Source organism: Macrobrachium nipponense, chromosome 2, assembly GCF_015104395.2.
Source record: "Macrobrachium nipponense isolate FS-2020 chromosome 2, ASM1510439v2, whole genome shotgun sequence".
Classification (NCBI taxonomy): Eukaryota; Metazoa; Arthropoda; class Malacostraca; order Decapoda; family Palaemonidae; genus Macrobrachium; species Macrobrachium nipponense.
Window position 1 is genome coordinate 37,485,065 of NC_087201.1, and position 13,974 is coordinate 37,499,038.

Genomic DNA, 13,974 nt, shown 5'->3' on the forward strand with positions numbered 1-13,974 from the left:
TCCCAGCCTCCCCTCAGGAGACAGCTGGAAGAAAAATTATGAATTAGAAAACGGGTATGGTTCCATTCACCAGCCCACCCAGCGGCGGGGGGTAGATCACCTGACCTACCTGCCGCGTGTGCCGCGAAATTCGAATTTCTGTCGGACGACGGAGTAATAGCTATGTATATATCTGCCAGTAGTATGTATAATACTTTATTGTATCATAACAATATCATTTTTTTATTTATTTTTAATAATTCTATAATGGAACTGACTGTAGAGAGATCCAATCGTTAATTTCAAGTTATGAAATGAGGTAATATATCAAGCGAACACTCAAGGGAACAAGAGTTTATGACATTACAGTATCAGAGATGAGAAATTTCTTTGCTTTGGTTTTGCCTTATGGTTGGTTGTCAGGAAGGGCAATCTTCGATATTATTGGGTCACTGATCCTCTCCTGAATACACTAATGACATATCAGAACTGCATACTGAGCGCAGGGGTTTTTCTTATCACTAAGTTAGCTAGTATAGCTGAGAGAGATAGATATATATAAGTTAGCTAGTATAAGAGGGGGGAGAGAGAGAGGAAATGCACTGCAACCAATGCTGTAAACTTGGCTTACGTGATAAGGTTAAATTATCCTGTTATGATGTTCGTGATTTTCGGCAATGCCAATATAACTTTAAAATGTTGATCAATTTTAAGTATTGTGTAATGAATATGACCGATATATAATAATAGACACGGTTGTAAGATAACGTCTTGGCCGAAAGTTAAATGGAACCTTAATAAACAAACTTATATTACAAATGAGACAACAATCTTCATTACAACGATATAAGATTTTTTTTTACTCCATGTGTGTGTGTGTGTTTCTCCAACCATTCCTAATAACTCCGCCCACCAAACGAACTCCAGAACTTATTGGTGGAACTCTTGTTAGCAGAGAAGGGGTTCTCCCCCCCATCTCCCTCAGTAAACACTGTTACCATGTAATTTTATCGAAGTCTCGCAAGACGGTGTACCAGGGAAACCTGTGTCCAACTGTACATAAATATTAAAGCAATTTTATCATTATTGCATTACTATGACAACTAGAATTCATGGAAACAGCTTATAATCATGAATCTGAGTATGGGTGAAGCCTCCACTAATGTGGCAATGATGATTTTGCCATTCTTAGCATGCAAACATTAATTTATTTCTGGCATACGGTTTATTAAAGAAATTCAAAATACTAATAGACTGAAATCAATGAAAAGTGCTAGCAAAAACAAAAAAGCAAAAAAAAAAAAAAAAAAATGTATATCCACTTATCCGTAGTCGTTCCTCTATGGTTTTCGGCAGCCAGATGTACGACAAGGTTTAGAAACATTTGATTGTATCTACTTTAGAAATATCTGTAATTTTTCGGGGTAATTTGGTTGCAAAAAAGGGATAATATACATGAATTAAATTCAAATTTTTAAATAAAGTAAATTTGAACTAAACGAGTAAAGTAAACAATTTAGGGAATAAAACTTTGCATTGTCGTCGTCTGCTGTTAAACTGTGTTTGTGGCGCGCGCTTAGGAACCAGGAACAGCAACTTCTTTAACCCTCTTACGCCGACTGGACGTATTTTACGTCGACATTTTTTGTCTCCCTTGTGCCGACAGGACGTATTTTACATCGACTTACAAAAGTTTTTTTTTAAATTCGCGGAAAAATACTTATAGGCCTACCAGCCTAAAACTTTTGAATCACGCATCTTGGGGGATGGGGAGTTCACGGATCAAGGTGTTGTTTTGCTTACAATCGTTACGCAGGCACGCAAGCGCGAATTTCTTTCTTGCCGCACTAAAAAGTATCTGTGACACATCTCTGAAATTATTTCATCACTTTGACATAATTTTTGTACCATTGTAAATTAGCCGTTACATGAAGTATTATATATGAAAATGTGCGCATTTTTATGTAGAATACAACAATAAAATACTCATGATTGTAGCTTTTATCAGTTTTGAGATATTTTCATATAAATAACGATAATTGCCAAAATTTCAACCTTCGGTCAACTTTGACTACCGAAATGGTCGAAAAACGCAATTGTAAGCTAAAACTTATATTTTAGTAATATTCAATCATTTACCTTAATTTTGCAACTAATTGGAAGTCTAGCACAATATTTCGATTTATGGTGAATTTATGAAAAACCTTTCCTTACGTCCGCGCGGTAACTCTTCCGAAAAAAATCATATATGCGATTGTGGTAATGTTTGCACCATTTTAAAATTAGCCATTATATAAAGTTTTATATATGGAAATGTGCACAATTTCATGCACAATACGACTAAAAACAACCCATGGTTGTAGCTTTTATCAGTTTTGAGATATTTTCATATATATAACGATAATTGCCAAAATTTCAACCTTCGGTCATCTTTGACTACCGAAATGGTAAAAAAACGCAATTGTAAGCTAAAACGCTTATATTCTAGTAATATTCAAACATTTACCTTCATTTTGCAACAAATTGGAAGTCTCTAGCACAATATTTCGATTTATGGTGAATTTATGAAAAAAAATAACTTTCTTTACGTCCGAGCGGTAACTCTTCCGAAAAAATCATACGTGCGATTGTGGTAATGTTTGCACCATTTTAAATTAGCCGTTACATAAAGTTTTATATATGAAAATGTGTGCAATTTCATGTAGAATACAACAAAAAATAATTGAAGGTTGTAGCTTTTCTCATTTTTGAAATATTTGCATATAAATCACGATAAATAGAAAAAAAACCACGTTCGGTCAACTTTGACTCTACCGAAATGGTCGAAAAACGCAATTGTAAGCTAAAACTCTTACAGTCTAGTAATATTCAGTCATTTATCTTCATCTTGAAACAAATTCGAAGTCTCTAGCAAAATATTTAGATATATGGTGAATTTTAAAAAAAATCTTTCCTTCTCTCCGCGCGCGGATTCTCCGCCACAAATCTCCGAAATGCATACGTCCCTTTCTCGGAATATTTGCTCCGTTTCATATTAGGTATTTTGTAGAGTTTTATATATGAAAATGTGTGCAATTTCATGTAGAATAAAACTAAAAATATTTGAAGGTTGTAGCTTTTCTTATTTCCGAAATAATTGCATATAAATAATATATATGAAAAAAAATTCGACATTCGGTCAACTTTTAACTCGTCAGATATAGTCGAAAACTGCAATTGTAAGCTAATACTCTTACAGTATAGTAATATTCAATCATTTGTCTTCATTCTGAAAGAAATTGGAAGTCTCTAGGACAATATTTAGATTTATGGTGAATTTTTGAAAATATTTGTTTATGTCCGCGCGTTACGAATTCATGGCATTGTTTTGTGATAAAATTTTCTCTGTGTTGCTTTTATCGTTTTACAATGTGTTATATACCAAAATGATTGCAATTTAGTGTACATTACAACGAAAAAAAAAGTAACTTGTTAACATTAACCGTTTTGCGCACAGCACGATTTGAAGTACAATTATTATAGTTAAAAATTTTCGTTTTTTTGGGGGGGGGGGCCGGGGGGATATCATATATCGCATTTTATTTATGATAATGATAATTTTTTTTCATTTCTGATGGTTTGCATACTACAAACTTCAGGCAATGACAAAAAAAAGGAGCCAAAAATGAACTCTTAACTCTTGAAAACTAAGCGGTCGCTGTGATTTTTTGAAAAAATAGTTTTTTTCCGCTATCACCTTCCTTCGATTCCGCGCTCCACATCAGAAACCCCTTCCCCTTCCGGCACACGGGTAGACAATTTTTTTTTATTTACCACGCACGGGGGGGGGCGTAAGAGGGTTTATAGTGCATTGGAGGATTTAGAACTGAGACCAAAATGTGGGTATAATAACAATTCAAATTAAGCCTGTTGGAGTTTGTTGTGATTGGCAGTAAGGATAAAAACGCACCAATTACAAGTTAAGAATGAATTCAGTTCCAAACTAATATAGGTCCAACAAAATGTTGTTTTTTATTTGTGCAGATTACAACTGCAATCTTGAGTAAGATCAATAAACGTTACATACATACGCTAATAACATTGTTCAAATAATTGCTTGCTGGGAACGGCTGGGAAAGAATGATTTTCGTCACTGATCAGAACCTGTTAACATCCCACGGTAGCCACCATATTGGAATTTCACAAATTTGGCCTTGAAAACATATTTTTACGAAGAAAGCCGTCACAATGCTTATTTTTAGTTCGTATGGGGGCCTTTCATATATTCACCATTATGTTTGACAAAACTTCAATCTTTGAATGGTATGCTTAGAGTTGGTAATTGTAATTCTTGTTTCACCAATTAAAATATCTAGTAAATAAGAACCTGTCCACTGTTTGATTAAGGGTTGGTTAGGTAGTCGATGGTTTTTTACCCCTATACATGTTTTGGTCTTAATTCACTCCACATTGCACCTTGACCTACGTTGCTGTTCCTTGTTGCCTAGAAGTACTCACTGGTCCGCAAACAACAATTACAAGCAGCAGACAGACAACGCTGATCAATGAGGTGCAAAGCTTTATTCCCTTAATTGTTGACTTTTATAATCATTATTTAGTTTTAAATTTTACTTCAAAATGTTTTTCATGTTTAATTCATGTCTATTACCCCTTTTTTGTAACCAGAATTAACCCCGAAAATTTAACAAATAGTTCGAATTGTATAGGGGTTAAAACAACCGCATGGCCTTGCAGCCAGGCCAACGACTATCAATGCATTGCCACCCTCCGAAAAACGTACATTATTAACGCGTCCTGACACCGGAAGATAGGCATCAGTTGCGCGACAATTGTTTTGTTGGTGAGCAACGGAGCTAAAGAAAACCTCTACACCCTCTTTTCGAAGTAAGTATTTTCTCCAAAGTTTTAGAAATTAAGGACCAAAGTTTTAAGATTTAAACGAAAGGGGTATGAAAGTGTGTCCACGGCAAGTGGAAATCTCACCAAAACGGTTTTTAAATTTTTTAACTTAAGCTTCAATATTTTTAGAAATTGATTCAACACCATCTCGATGTTTTTACGGAGTCGCTTGTCAACAAAACTTTCCCATTTTTCTGTGATAAGTTCCGCACAACACTTGTAGCCACAGACACCCTGGGGGCAACTTTCATCACAACAAAAATTGGAACAACGGTCCCCCTTACCAGGATGTTTTTTAAGTTTTAAGTAAACAATTGTTTTGGTTTGAAGAGGACTACGAAAGAGTGCACCCTTAGATAATTTTTTAAATAAATAATAAAAAAATCAATATTTTCATGACAATCAACTTACCAGTTCAGAATATATACATAGCTAGAAACTCCGTTCGTCCCCCGACAGAAATTCAAATTTCGCGCCACTCCGCTACAGTGGTAGGTCAGGGTGATCTCCTACCCTGCCCTGGGCCCGGGCCAGGTACTAGGAAACCAATCCCCGTTTTCTATCATATTTTCTCTGTCGCCGTGGTAATCAACCTTGTTGTTTTTACCAACCTCCTGAACTTAGAATTCCATTTTTCAACCATTTGATCAACGTTTTTCTCTTTTTCGGGGCCTTTTTTGGGTGACGTATTTGGATCGTTGTTTTTTGGCATTCGCTACCTGTGGACTGTTTTTGGAATAACTCTTTTGGATTTTTCCGGAAAAATCCAGTATGTCTGATTTCTAATGTGAGTGGTTGAGAATGTGTTTGAATGTAGGCCTGCCAGGGTGAGGATACCGAAACGCTTCGGTTGATTCCTCACCCACTGTAATGCCGTAAATGTAGGGGGGTTCAGTGCTTTTTCTGCTATTTAACACTTGTAAGGAAGGATGGCGAGGGTTTGAAAATTGCAGAAGAGTGGAAGACTTTGACTTCGTTATTTGAAGAAGTTAGAGAAGGATAGAGTTTAGAACGACTGAAAGGTGTTTGAGTTCAAGGCCTATTGAGCCTTTCATTGGATAATTCTAACCCTACCTGATGTAGAGTTCTCCCTATAGATCTTCCATTCCTTCTAGTAGTGGGTTTTTTCGGATTCGCGGCATCGCGGAAAATTCGCCAATCAAGAAAGCGACTATTAGTTAGAACATTGAAGTCGCCAATAAAAAAAAAGATGGCTGACCTTCGAAAGGTAAGGCTAGTGATAGTGAATCCATTTTCAGTGAAGTGGAGTTCTATCAGTGTTGGTGGAGGGGTGGGGGCGTTTTGATCGTTCGCCCTGGCGGCGCTCCCATGGCCTAGAACCATCTTCCAAGCTCCCCATGCCCAGAAGGAGAAGGAAAGTCGAAAGCCTTAAGGAGGTGCGTGGGGAATTCCCCAACGGTCAGACGTCCCTTCAGCCTAGCTCTGCTTCAAATGGCAGCCAGCTTCAAAGGGCCGCTATAGGAAAAGCGTCCCTTTTTCGCGAGTGTTTTCTCGTCCTCTTCCCCTTCTCCCTCAACCTAAAACGAGGGTGGAAGGAGTCGTAACTTTAAGCGAGAGCCGGGGGGGGGGGGCAGGGGAAGTCGTCATAATGAAGCAAGACATTGATTCGAGCCCAGAGCGCTTCTCGGATGACGCCCCCGTTTCTTGCTATTAAGAAAGCGAAGGTGGCGTCAGCGTCACCTGACGCCCTTATGAGGATAAGTACCCTCCCCATCTTGCTTTCTTCCCCGAGTGATGACGAGGAGGTCCGTCATGGCACTAGACGTGCGGGAAGCAAGCGGTCAAGAAAGATCATTATGGCGGTTCAGGAAACAACTGTCATCTCTTGTGGGAGTTTTAGCGCCTCCCCCGTCGGAAGGACGTTGGAACGCTTACCAATTAAGAAGTCGCGTCCTCTCTCACCCCCTGCTCAAGAAGAAGAACGTCAACACGATGTGAAACTGGCTAAACGGTCTTGGCGGAGCTTCGAGTTCGAGCAACTAGAAACGGGGGAATGACGAGAGTGTTTGTAAGACAATGAGAAAACGAAAGACGTCCTCTTTTAGAATGTAAGCGTCATTTCATTTCAAGCGGATTCTATTAGACGTGACGCTCCGTTCCAAGATTGTTTGACGCCGAGTAGGGACGCCCTTAGAGAGCGGAGCGTCTTCCAGACGCGAAGCGTCATCAAGAAGACGTCAACAAGAGACATCAATAACATGATACGCTCGGAGAGCGGGAAGCGTCATAACAAGACGTCTTCTAAATGTGGCAAGAGAAGCCGGCAGGTTGTGACTGGCCTTCCAAGGTCGATCAAAACGTGGAAAAACGGAAAGACTTTCATTCCCTTAGGCCCTCTCCTATCAGGAGTTTTGGTCTCCTCCAGAAGAGGAAAGTTCGAAAGAAAGGAGAAACGAAACTCAGATATATTCCCGAGGTTGGAGGAAAAACGCGGATGATTGACGATCATTGGAAGAAGAGGGGCTTTGTTCCAACTATAAGGTGTTTGACGATACCCTGCTTTCTGGAGGGGAATACGGATGACTAGAGTTTGACTCCGGCTGCTCCTCCTTCTCCGCACTCCGTCTCTTTTCGAGTTGCGCAAGGCGAAGAAAAGGCCCTCAGAAGTCTTTTCTGAAGATGAGCACACCCACCAATCTCGATGAAGCGGGCTTACACAACACGCCATTAGGGACTCCTGGATGAAGTCGAAGAAAGACTTAGGGTCCAGGTACAGTATTTTTGGCATGCCTCCACGCAAGGTTAGCTGGGAAAAGAGGCATATGGTACAAGACGGGGTAGAATAATTTGGGTATCACCCGGCCCCCCCTTTTTTTTTCTCCCCTTCTACAACAGAGGCAGATTTTTCGACGTTTAGTTGACCGCTTCAAAGGCGTCCAAGTCTCAATTCTGCTGCCGTATTTGAACATGGAGTATTTCAGAAACTGGATCATCTCCTCAAGGGACCGCTTCCATGTATTTGGAAGTTCTTCAACTTCTTAGATTGGTCCCTTTGGGGTGATGTTCCAAGGAAAAGCTCATGATTCAGAGGGGCATCGAACCTCGAAAGCCCTGTTATTGCAGTTTTGTCATTGCAGTCGACAAAGCAGGCTTAACAGGATTGATCTTTTGAAAGTCTCTTCATTATTTGGAGCAGGTTCTTTTGAAAGAAAGGAACGGTGTATGGTCGCCTTCCTTAACAAAGGCGTATTCCCTGTCCGCATGCTCAGAAGGGCAGCTCTACTAGTAATGCACCTCTGTCTGAACGATTTGTTCCCGTTCTCAGTTTTAGTGAAGGACGTGGCTCACTCCTTTAACTGAGAAGGCGACGCAGGTATCTTCTGACGCAGTCCGGCTAGGAAAGAAGAAACCTGCTTTAGTATCTGACAAAGTAAAGGACCTAAGCACTTCGAACTACGCAGGCCCTTTCGAGGTTGGTCCGATCTCCGAGACCTTCCTCCCGGCAAGAAGGAAGGCTCGCCAGAGAAGAGATGGTAGGTCCGCCTTTTTCGTCCCTTTAAAAAAGGGAAATGAACAACATTTCTCCTCCAAAGCACCAGTCGGTGCCCAAAGGCTCCTGGGATTCGTTGGAGGGACCTGGACAATGATAAAGACGCATGACGCCGTCTTTCATTGAATATCATAAAGGAAGGATATCGTATCCCTTTCCCTGCAATACGTCCTCCCCCTAACCGAGCAATACGCCAAGGGAATTATCAAGTCCAAATACCCAAGGACGCCCTGTGCTGAGGGATACTCGTTCGATCGATGGTGGAACAAATGTGGGACAAGAGTGCAATAGAAGTGGAGGAGAATTGGGGCGGGGTACTGGATCAAAACTTCCCCGGGGTTTTTTAACAATCGCCTTTTTCTAGGTGGCGAAAAGCCTCGGGAGGTTGGGAGGCCAGTACTAGAACGTCAGCCTCTTGAACAAATTTTTCACAAGGAAGGAAAGTTCTCCCATGGAGGGACTTCGGGGACTTCAGTCCTAGCGGCGTCCATTTACGACCAGGAAGATTGGCATGGTGTCCTCTTAGAATCTCCAGGACGCCTACTTTCACGTCCGCCGATCCACCCTTTCGTCTGAAGAAGTACCTCCGTTTCATGGACGGGGGGAGGATCTTTCAGTTCGAAGCCGTTGTGTTTCGGGGGCCTTTCTTCCAACAGCTCCCTCAGGGTCTTCAAGCTAAAGCCTGATGAAGGAATGTGGGCGAGAATTTTCTTCAGTCTCCAAGGAGTGAAATGTCTCTATGTATCTAGACTGACTGGTCTCATCAGGGGCCAGATCGGAGAGACAGTGGTCTTGGAGGAAACGCCCTAAAGTTTAACTCTGGATTTGACCAAGGCGTTGGGATTGCCTTGTTTGAACCATCGAGAAGTTTTCAGCTGACCCCCAGTAACAAGACCTAGTCTATCTGGGGATTCGGATGGATTTCTTCGTGGGGGGTTTTTCGAGTTTTTCCTCCTTCGGCAAGACGAGAAAAAACCGCAAAAAGGTTTGCGAATAATTCCTCCTCCTCTTCTTAGAGGAAACCAAACCAAAAACCGTCACAGCGAGGGAATGGTTGGAGCCTCTGGTGGGGACGCCTGTTTCCTCGCTGGAACATTCTTCCCTCTAGGAAGACTTCACCTATCCGTCCACTTCAAATTCTTCCTCAAGAAGTCTTGGAGCTGGAAAACCGGACAACTGTCCCCGGACGTTGTTTTTTCCCATTTCCCAGTGGAGATAAAGGCACACCTTACAGTGGTGGTTGCTACCGTCTGGAAGAGAACCAAGGGTATCTCTCTAAGAACACAGAACCCAGACCTAGTGTTGTTCTCCCGACGCGTCGGAGACGGGTTGGGGAGCGACCATTAGGCTCAGAGGAAGTGTCAGGCACCTGGGGAACCAGTCACAGGTGTCCTGGCATCATACAAACTGCAAAGAGCTTCTTCGCTGTCAACCTGGCCTTGAAGAGCCGTAGAACCTCTGGTGAAGAGACAAGGATAGTGGCAAGTAAACGTGGACAACACCACCGCACACTTGCCTAACATTCGGAAACAGGGTGGGAGGTGGGACACACTCCTCCGTTCCTTTACGAACTCAACGAGAGACCTATTACTTTGGACGGTCTCACAAGGAACATTCTCCCTGCTGACAAGGTTCGTACAGGGAGTAAGGATAATGTGAGGGCGGAACAGAGGCTCCAGCAGGAGGAACCAGGTCCTTCATACAGAATGGACTCTGGCACCGAGGGGAAGTGTGTTTCTCGCACTCTGGTCTCTGTGGGGAATCTCCTCAATGTTGGATCTCTTCGCAACATACTATTTCAAAAAGGCTCCCAGTGGTTTTTGCTCACAGGTCGTGGAAGATCCAAGAGCGATTATGGTAGACGTCCTTCCCCTGCTAAACTGGTCTCGAGTAGACGTTTTTACCGCTTTTGGGCCCCCATTCAAAATCCTGGGGTTAGTAAATGAAAAAGATTTGTGGTCGTTCACAAAAGAGACGAGGAATGACATTAATAGCCCCCCTGTTTTGGCCGGCCCAGGAATGGGTTCACGGAGGTGGTAGAGTGGAATCGTTAGACTTTCCAAGAAATCCCTACGCCAGGAACAGGACGGCATCCTTCCCTCAAACAACCACACTTCAAGAGGTACCATCAAAACCTCCCCGGCTCATTAGCTCTAGACCTGCCTTTCGACTATCGAAAGACTTGTCAAGCGAGAGGCTTTTCTCGCGAAGTGGCAAGCCGCGATGCGCGAGAGCTTCGCAGAAAATCCTCCACTACGAAAGTATACCAGTCCGAAGTGGGAGGTCTTTAGAAGGTGGTGTAGAGCCAAGAAGTTGTCCTCCTCCCTCTAACCTCTAAGCGGAAATTGCGGATTTCTTTTTGGCTTAGTTTCACCTGAGGAGTAAAATCTCATCTAAGACCGTATCTAACAATAAAGGGATTACAGAAGTCATGCTCTCGGCTGTATTCAAACAAACAGGGATTGAGATCTGGGCAAATAACAAAGATCTTCCACCCGATCGTCATAAGAATCTTTTGAGAACTTCTAAGTCTAAGGAACCAGTACCCTCCGAACTTCTGGAACTTGGAACGTAGTCCTCAAATATCTGTGCTTCGGATAGATTCGAGCCTCCGCCATCTGGCATCATTTTAGAAGACATAACTAGAAAATTGCCTATTCCTTTTATCTATTAGGGTTTAGCGATGGTCAAAAGAAAAAAATTAGTGAGTTACAAGCTCTGCAGGATAAAGTAGGATTCCAGGGGAAGGGACCTTTCCGGCCCTATTTGCTCGTTTAAGACCCTGTTTTTTTAGCGAAACAAAAACGAGAACCCACCCATTCCGAATCCCTGGCCTAGGTCATTCCGAAGTCAAAGGAATGTCCCGAGGTCTCAGTAGGCAGAAGAAGCAGAAGAGGTCTGCTATGTCCCTGTTAGGAGCTCTGAAGTTGCTATTCTTCAGAGGGAATCGTCAGGTTGGGAGGCGCTAGACAAGGTCTTTTGGTGCGCCGGTAAAAGAAAAACCCACAAAGACTGATGTCCGAATGAATGCTCTAGCGTTTCTTTGTAAGAAAACGTCATTTACGGACGCTCATAAGGTCTGGTCCTTGGACGAAACAATTTACAACTACTGAGAAGTAAAAAGCATCATGAAGTACGAGGCTGGTTGCGACGTCTCCTCTCAGTTTTTTATAAGAATATGACGCCTTAAAAACATTATTTAGATACGACATATTGGAGATGCCAACTCAGTATTTGGCATCTCATTACTTGAAAGACGTGGCGTGTGACCGTATGAAGAAGGTGCTTTTCTCTAGGTCCTGATCGTATTCGGCAGATAACGATTCCTGGTACGGGAGCCGACCACCCGGAATCCTTTAAATGTAATATACTGTTCCTTTCTGTATTTGGATATGGTCGAGAATCTCGTTCGAACAATGGGGATTCATGGCTCGCACGGGCTGGCCGTCTATGTTTGTTTCATAAGAGAATTTCTTGTCATATCCATTTAGTTGAGTAAAATTTTTTTTTTTTGAAAAATTAATTATTATGGTGCGGTATTGGTTTTTGTAGTTACGGTTTGGTTGTGACGAGTTCGGGGATAACTCGTAACAATCCTTAGTTCTAACATATGGTTAGGATCAGGTGGTCGGGATTGGTTGTGTGCTCCTTTCATAAGGTTGGTATTGTCATATTAAAAGGAAGTGGATCAGCAACCCATTGACAAAGTCCGCTTTAAGGCTCGGCTGGAGTAAGTGGGGTAACGACCCTCCCCAACACGGCAGACCCACCCCAAGGAACTCTTGGCCATAGATCACGATATATCGCTAAAAGTTTCCTTGAAGGTGAATGCAGACTTACTGGGGCAAATCACCCACAGAGTCTACCACCTATCAGGTATGGAACCCAAGGTTTTATTTATACCTACAACAACAGATGTTGTTTACCTGTCTATTCCAATATAGTAGCTGTTCTCTTACCCTCGCCACCGCAAGGGTGCCCAATCAGCTATGTTATATATCTGACTGGCAAGTTGATTGTATGAAAAGTGATATTGTTTGATGTTTACAATAAAGTTTTCATACAATACTTTACCCTGGCAGATATATACAATTAAAGGCCCACCCAGCCTCCCCCGCATGGAGAACCAGGTGGAAGAAGAGACGAAAATATGATAGAAAACGGGTATGGATTCCTAGTCCTGCCGCCCAAGGGGCATGGCAGGTAGATCACCTGACCGACCTGTAGCGAGTGGTCGCAGAGAAATTTGATTTTTCTGTCGGGGAACGACGGAGTCTTAGCTATGTATATTATCATGCCAGGTAAGTATGTATGAAACTTTATTGTAAACATAACAATATCATTTTACATACTTATGATTGAAATTTGAAAGATATTTCGTTATTGAAAAAGTAACTAAAGTAACTCGATTCTGACTCAAATTTAAGTGATTATTTTTTCGGAATTAGAATGTTCTTTAACCCTCTTACGCTGGATTTGGGACCGTATTAAAGCGTTTTGAGTCCAAGAAAATGTCTCACCCGTATGCCGACAGGACGTATTATTACGTCGACTCAAAAAAGTTTTTTTCCATACATCAACTTACCTGTCAGATATATTTACTTAGCTAAGACTCTTCCGTCGTCCCCCGACAGAAATTCAAATTTCGCGCCACTCGCTAACAGGTATGGGTCAGGTGATCTACCGGCCTGCCCTGGGTGGTCAGGACTAGGAACCATTCCCGTTTTCTATCATATTTTCTCTGTCGCCGGTAGTAGCAACAGTTGTTGTTTTACTACCTCCTGACTGGAATTCCGCTTTTGAAACAAACATTTGATTCAATCTTTATTGTTCGACTTTTTTGGTGACTGTAACCTGGATCGGTTGGTTTTTGGCATTCGCTACCGGTGGACTGGATTTGGACTTGCTTTTGATTTTTATACTAGAATGTCTGATTCAAGTTTAGTGTGAGTGTGTGTGAAAGTGTAGGCTGGCAAGGTGAGGATACCGAAGGCTTCGGTTTGATCCTCCACACTGTATGTCGTAAGTGTAGAGGGTTTGAATGTTCTGTTAGCTAACACCTGTAATGATGAGATGAAAGGTTGAATGCTAATGAATGGAAGGAAACACTCAAAGCTTCTTACTTGCAAGTTATAGATGGGATAAGAATTAGAGGGGCTGCACATAAGGGTGTAAGTACAAGGCCTATTGAGCCTTTTTTCTGAGTCTAACTCGAAAAAAAAAAACCTTTTAAAAAAAAGTTTAATTAGTTAATTTTGATTCTCCCTCTGTATCTGCAACCCTCACAGGCCTTTGCATTCAGATTCGGTCTGTTTCTGAAAATAAATCGCCGATCTGAAGGCTACTCTTCAATAAGATGAGGACCGAAAATGGCGGCCATGCAAGGTAAGGGAAAAGTGATAGCGATAGCTTGGTGAAGATGAGTGTTTCCCACAGTTGGTGGGAGGGGGGCGTCTGACCGTCCCTCTGCGATGCTTCCCCAGGCCTAGAACCTCCCTTCCTTCCAAGCTCACATACCCAAGGAGAAGGAAAGTCGAAAGCCTTACTGGAGGTCGTGGGAGAATCCACACCCCACCCGTCAGGCG

At 42.1% G+C, this 13,974-nt stretch overlaps 1 protein-coding gene across 1 annotated transcript in view; it reads right to left on the reverse strand.

Moving 5' to 3' along the window:
- Positions 1-10,891: 10,891 nt before the first annotated feature.
- LOC135221158 (uncharacterized) overlaps positions 10,892-13,974 on the reverse strand; it is a 24,624-nt gene continuing 21,541 nt past the window's right edge. The window contains exon 2 of the mRNA XM_064258983.1: positions 10,892-11,007. Within this exon, the coding sequence (XP_064115053.1) occupies positions 10,892-11,007 (116 nt within the window). The remainder of the gene's footprint in view (positions 11,008-13,974) is intronic.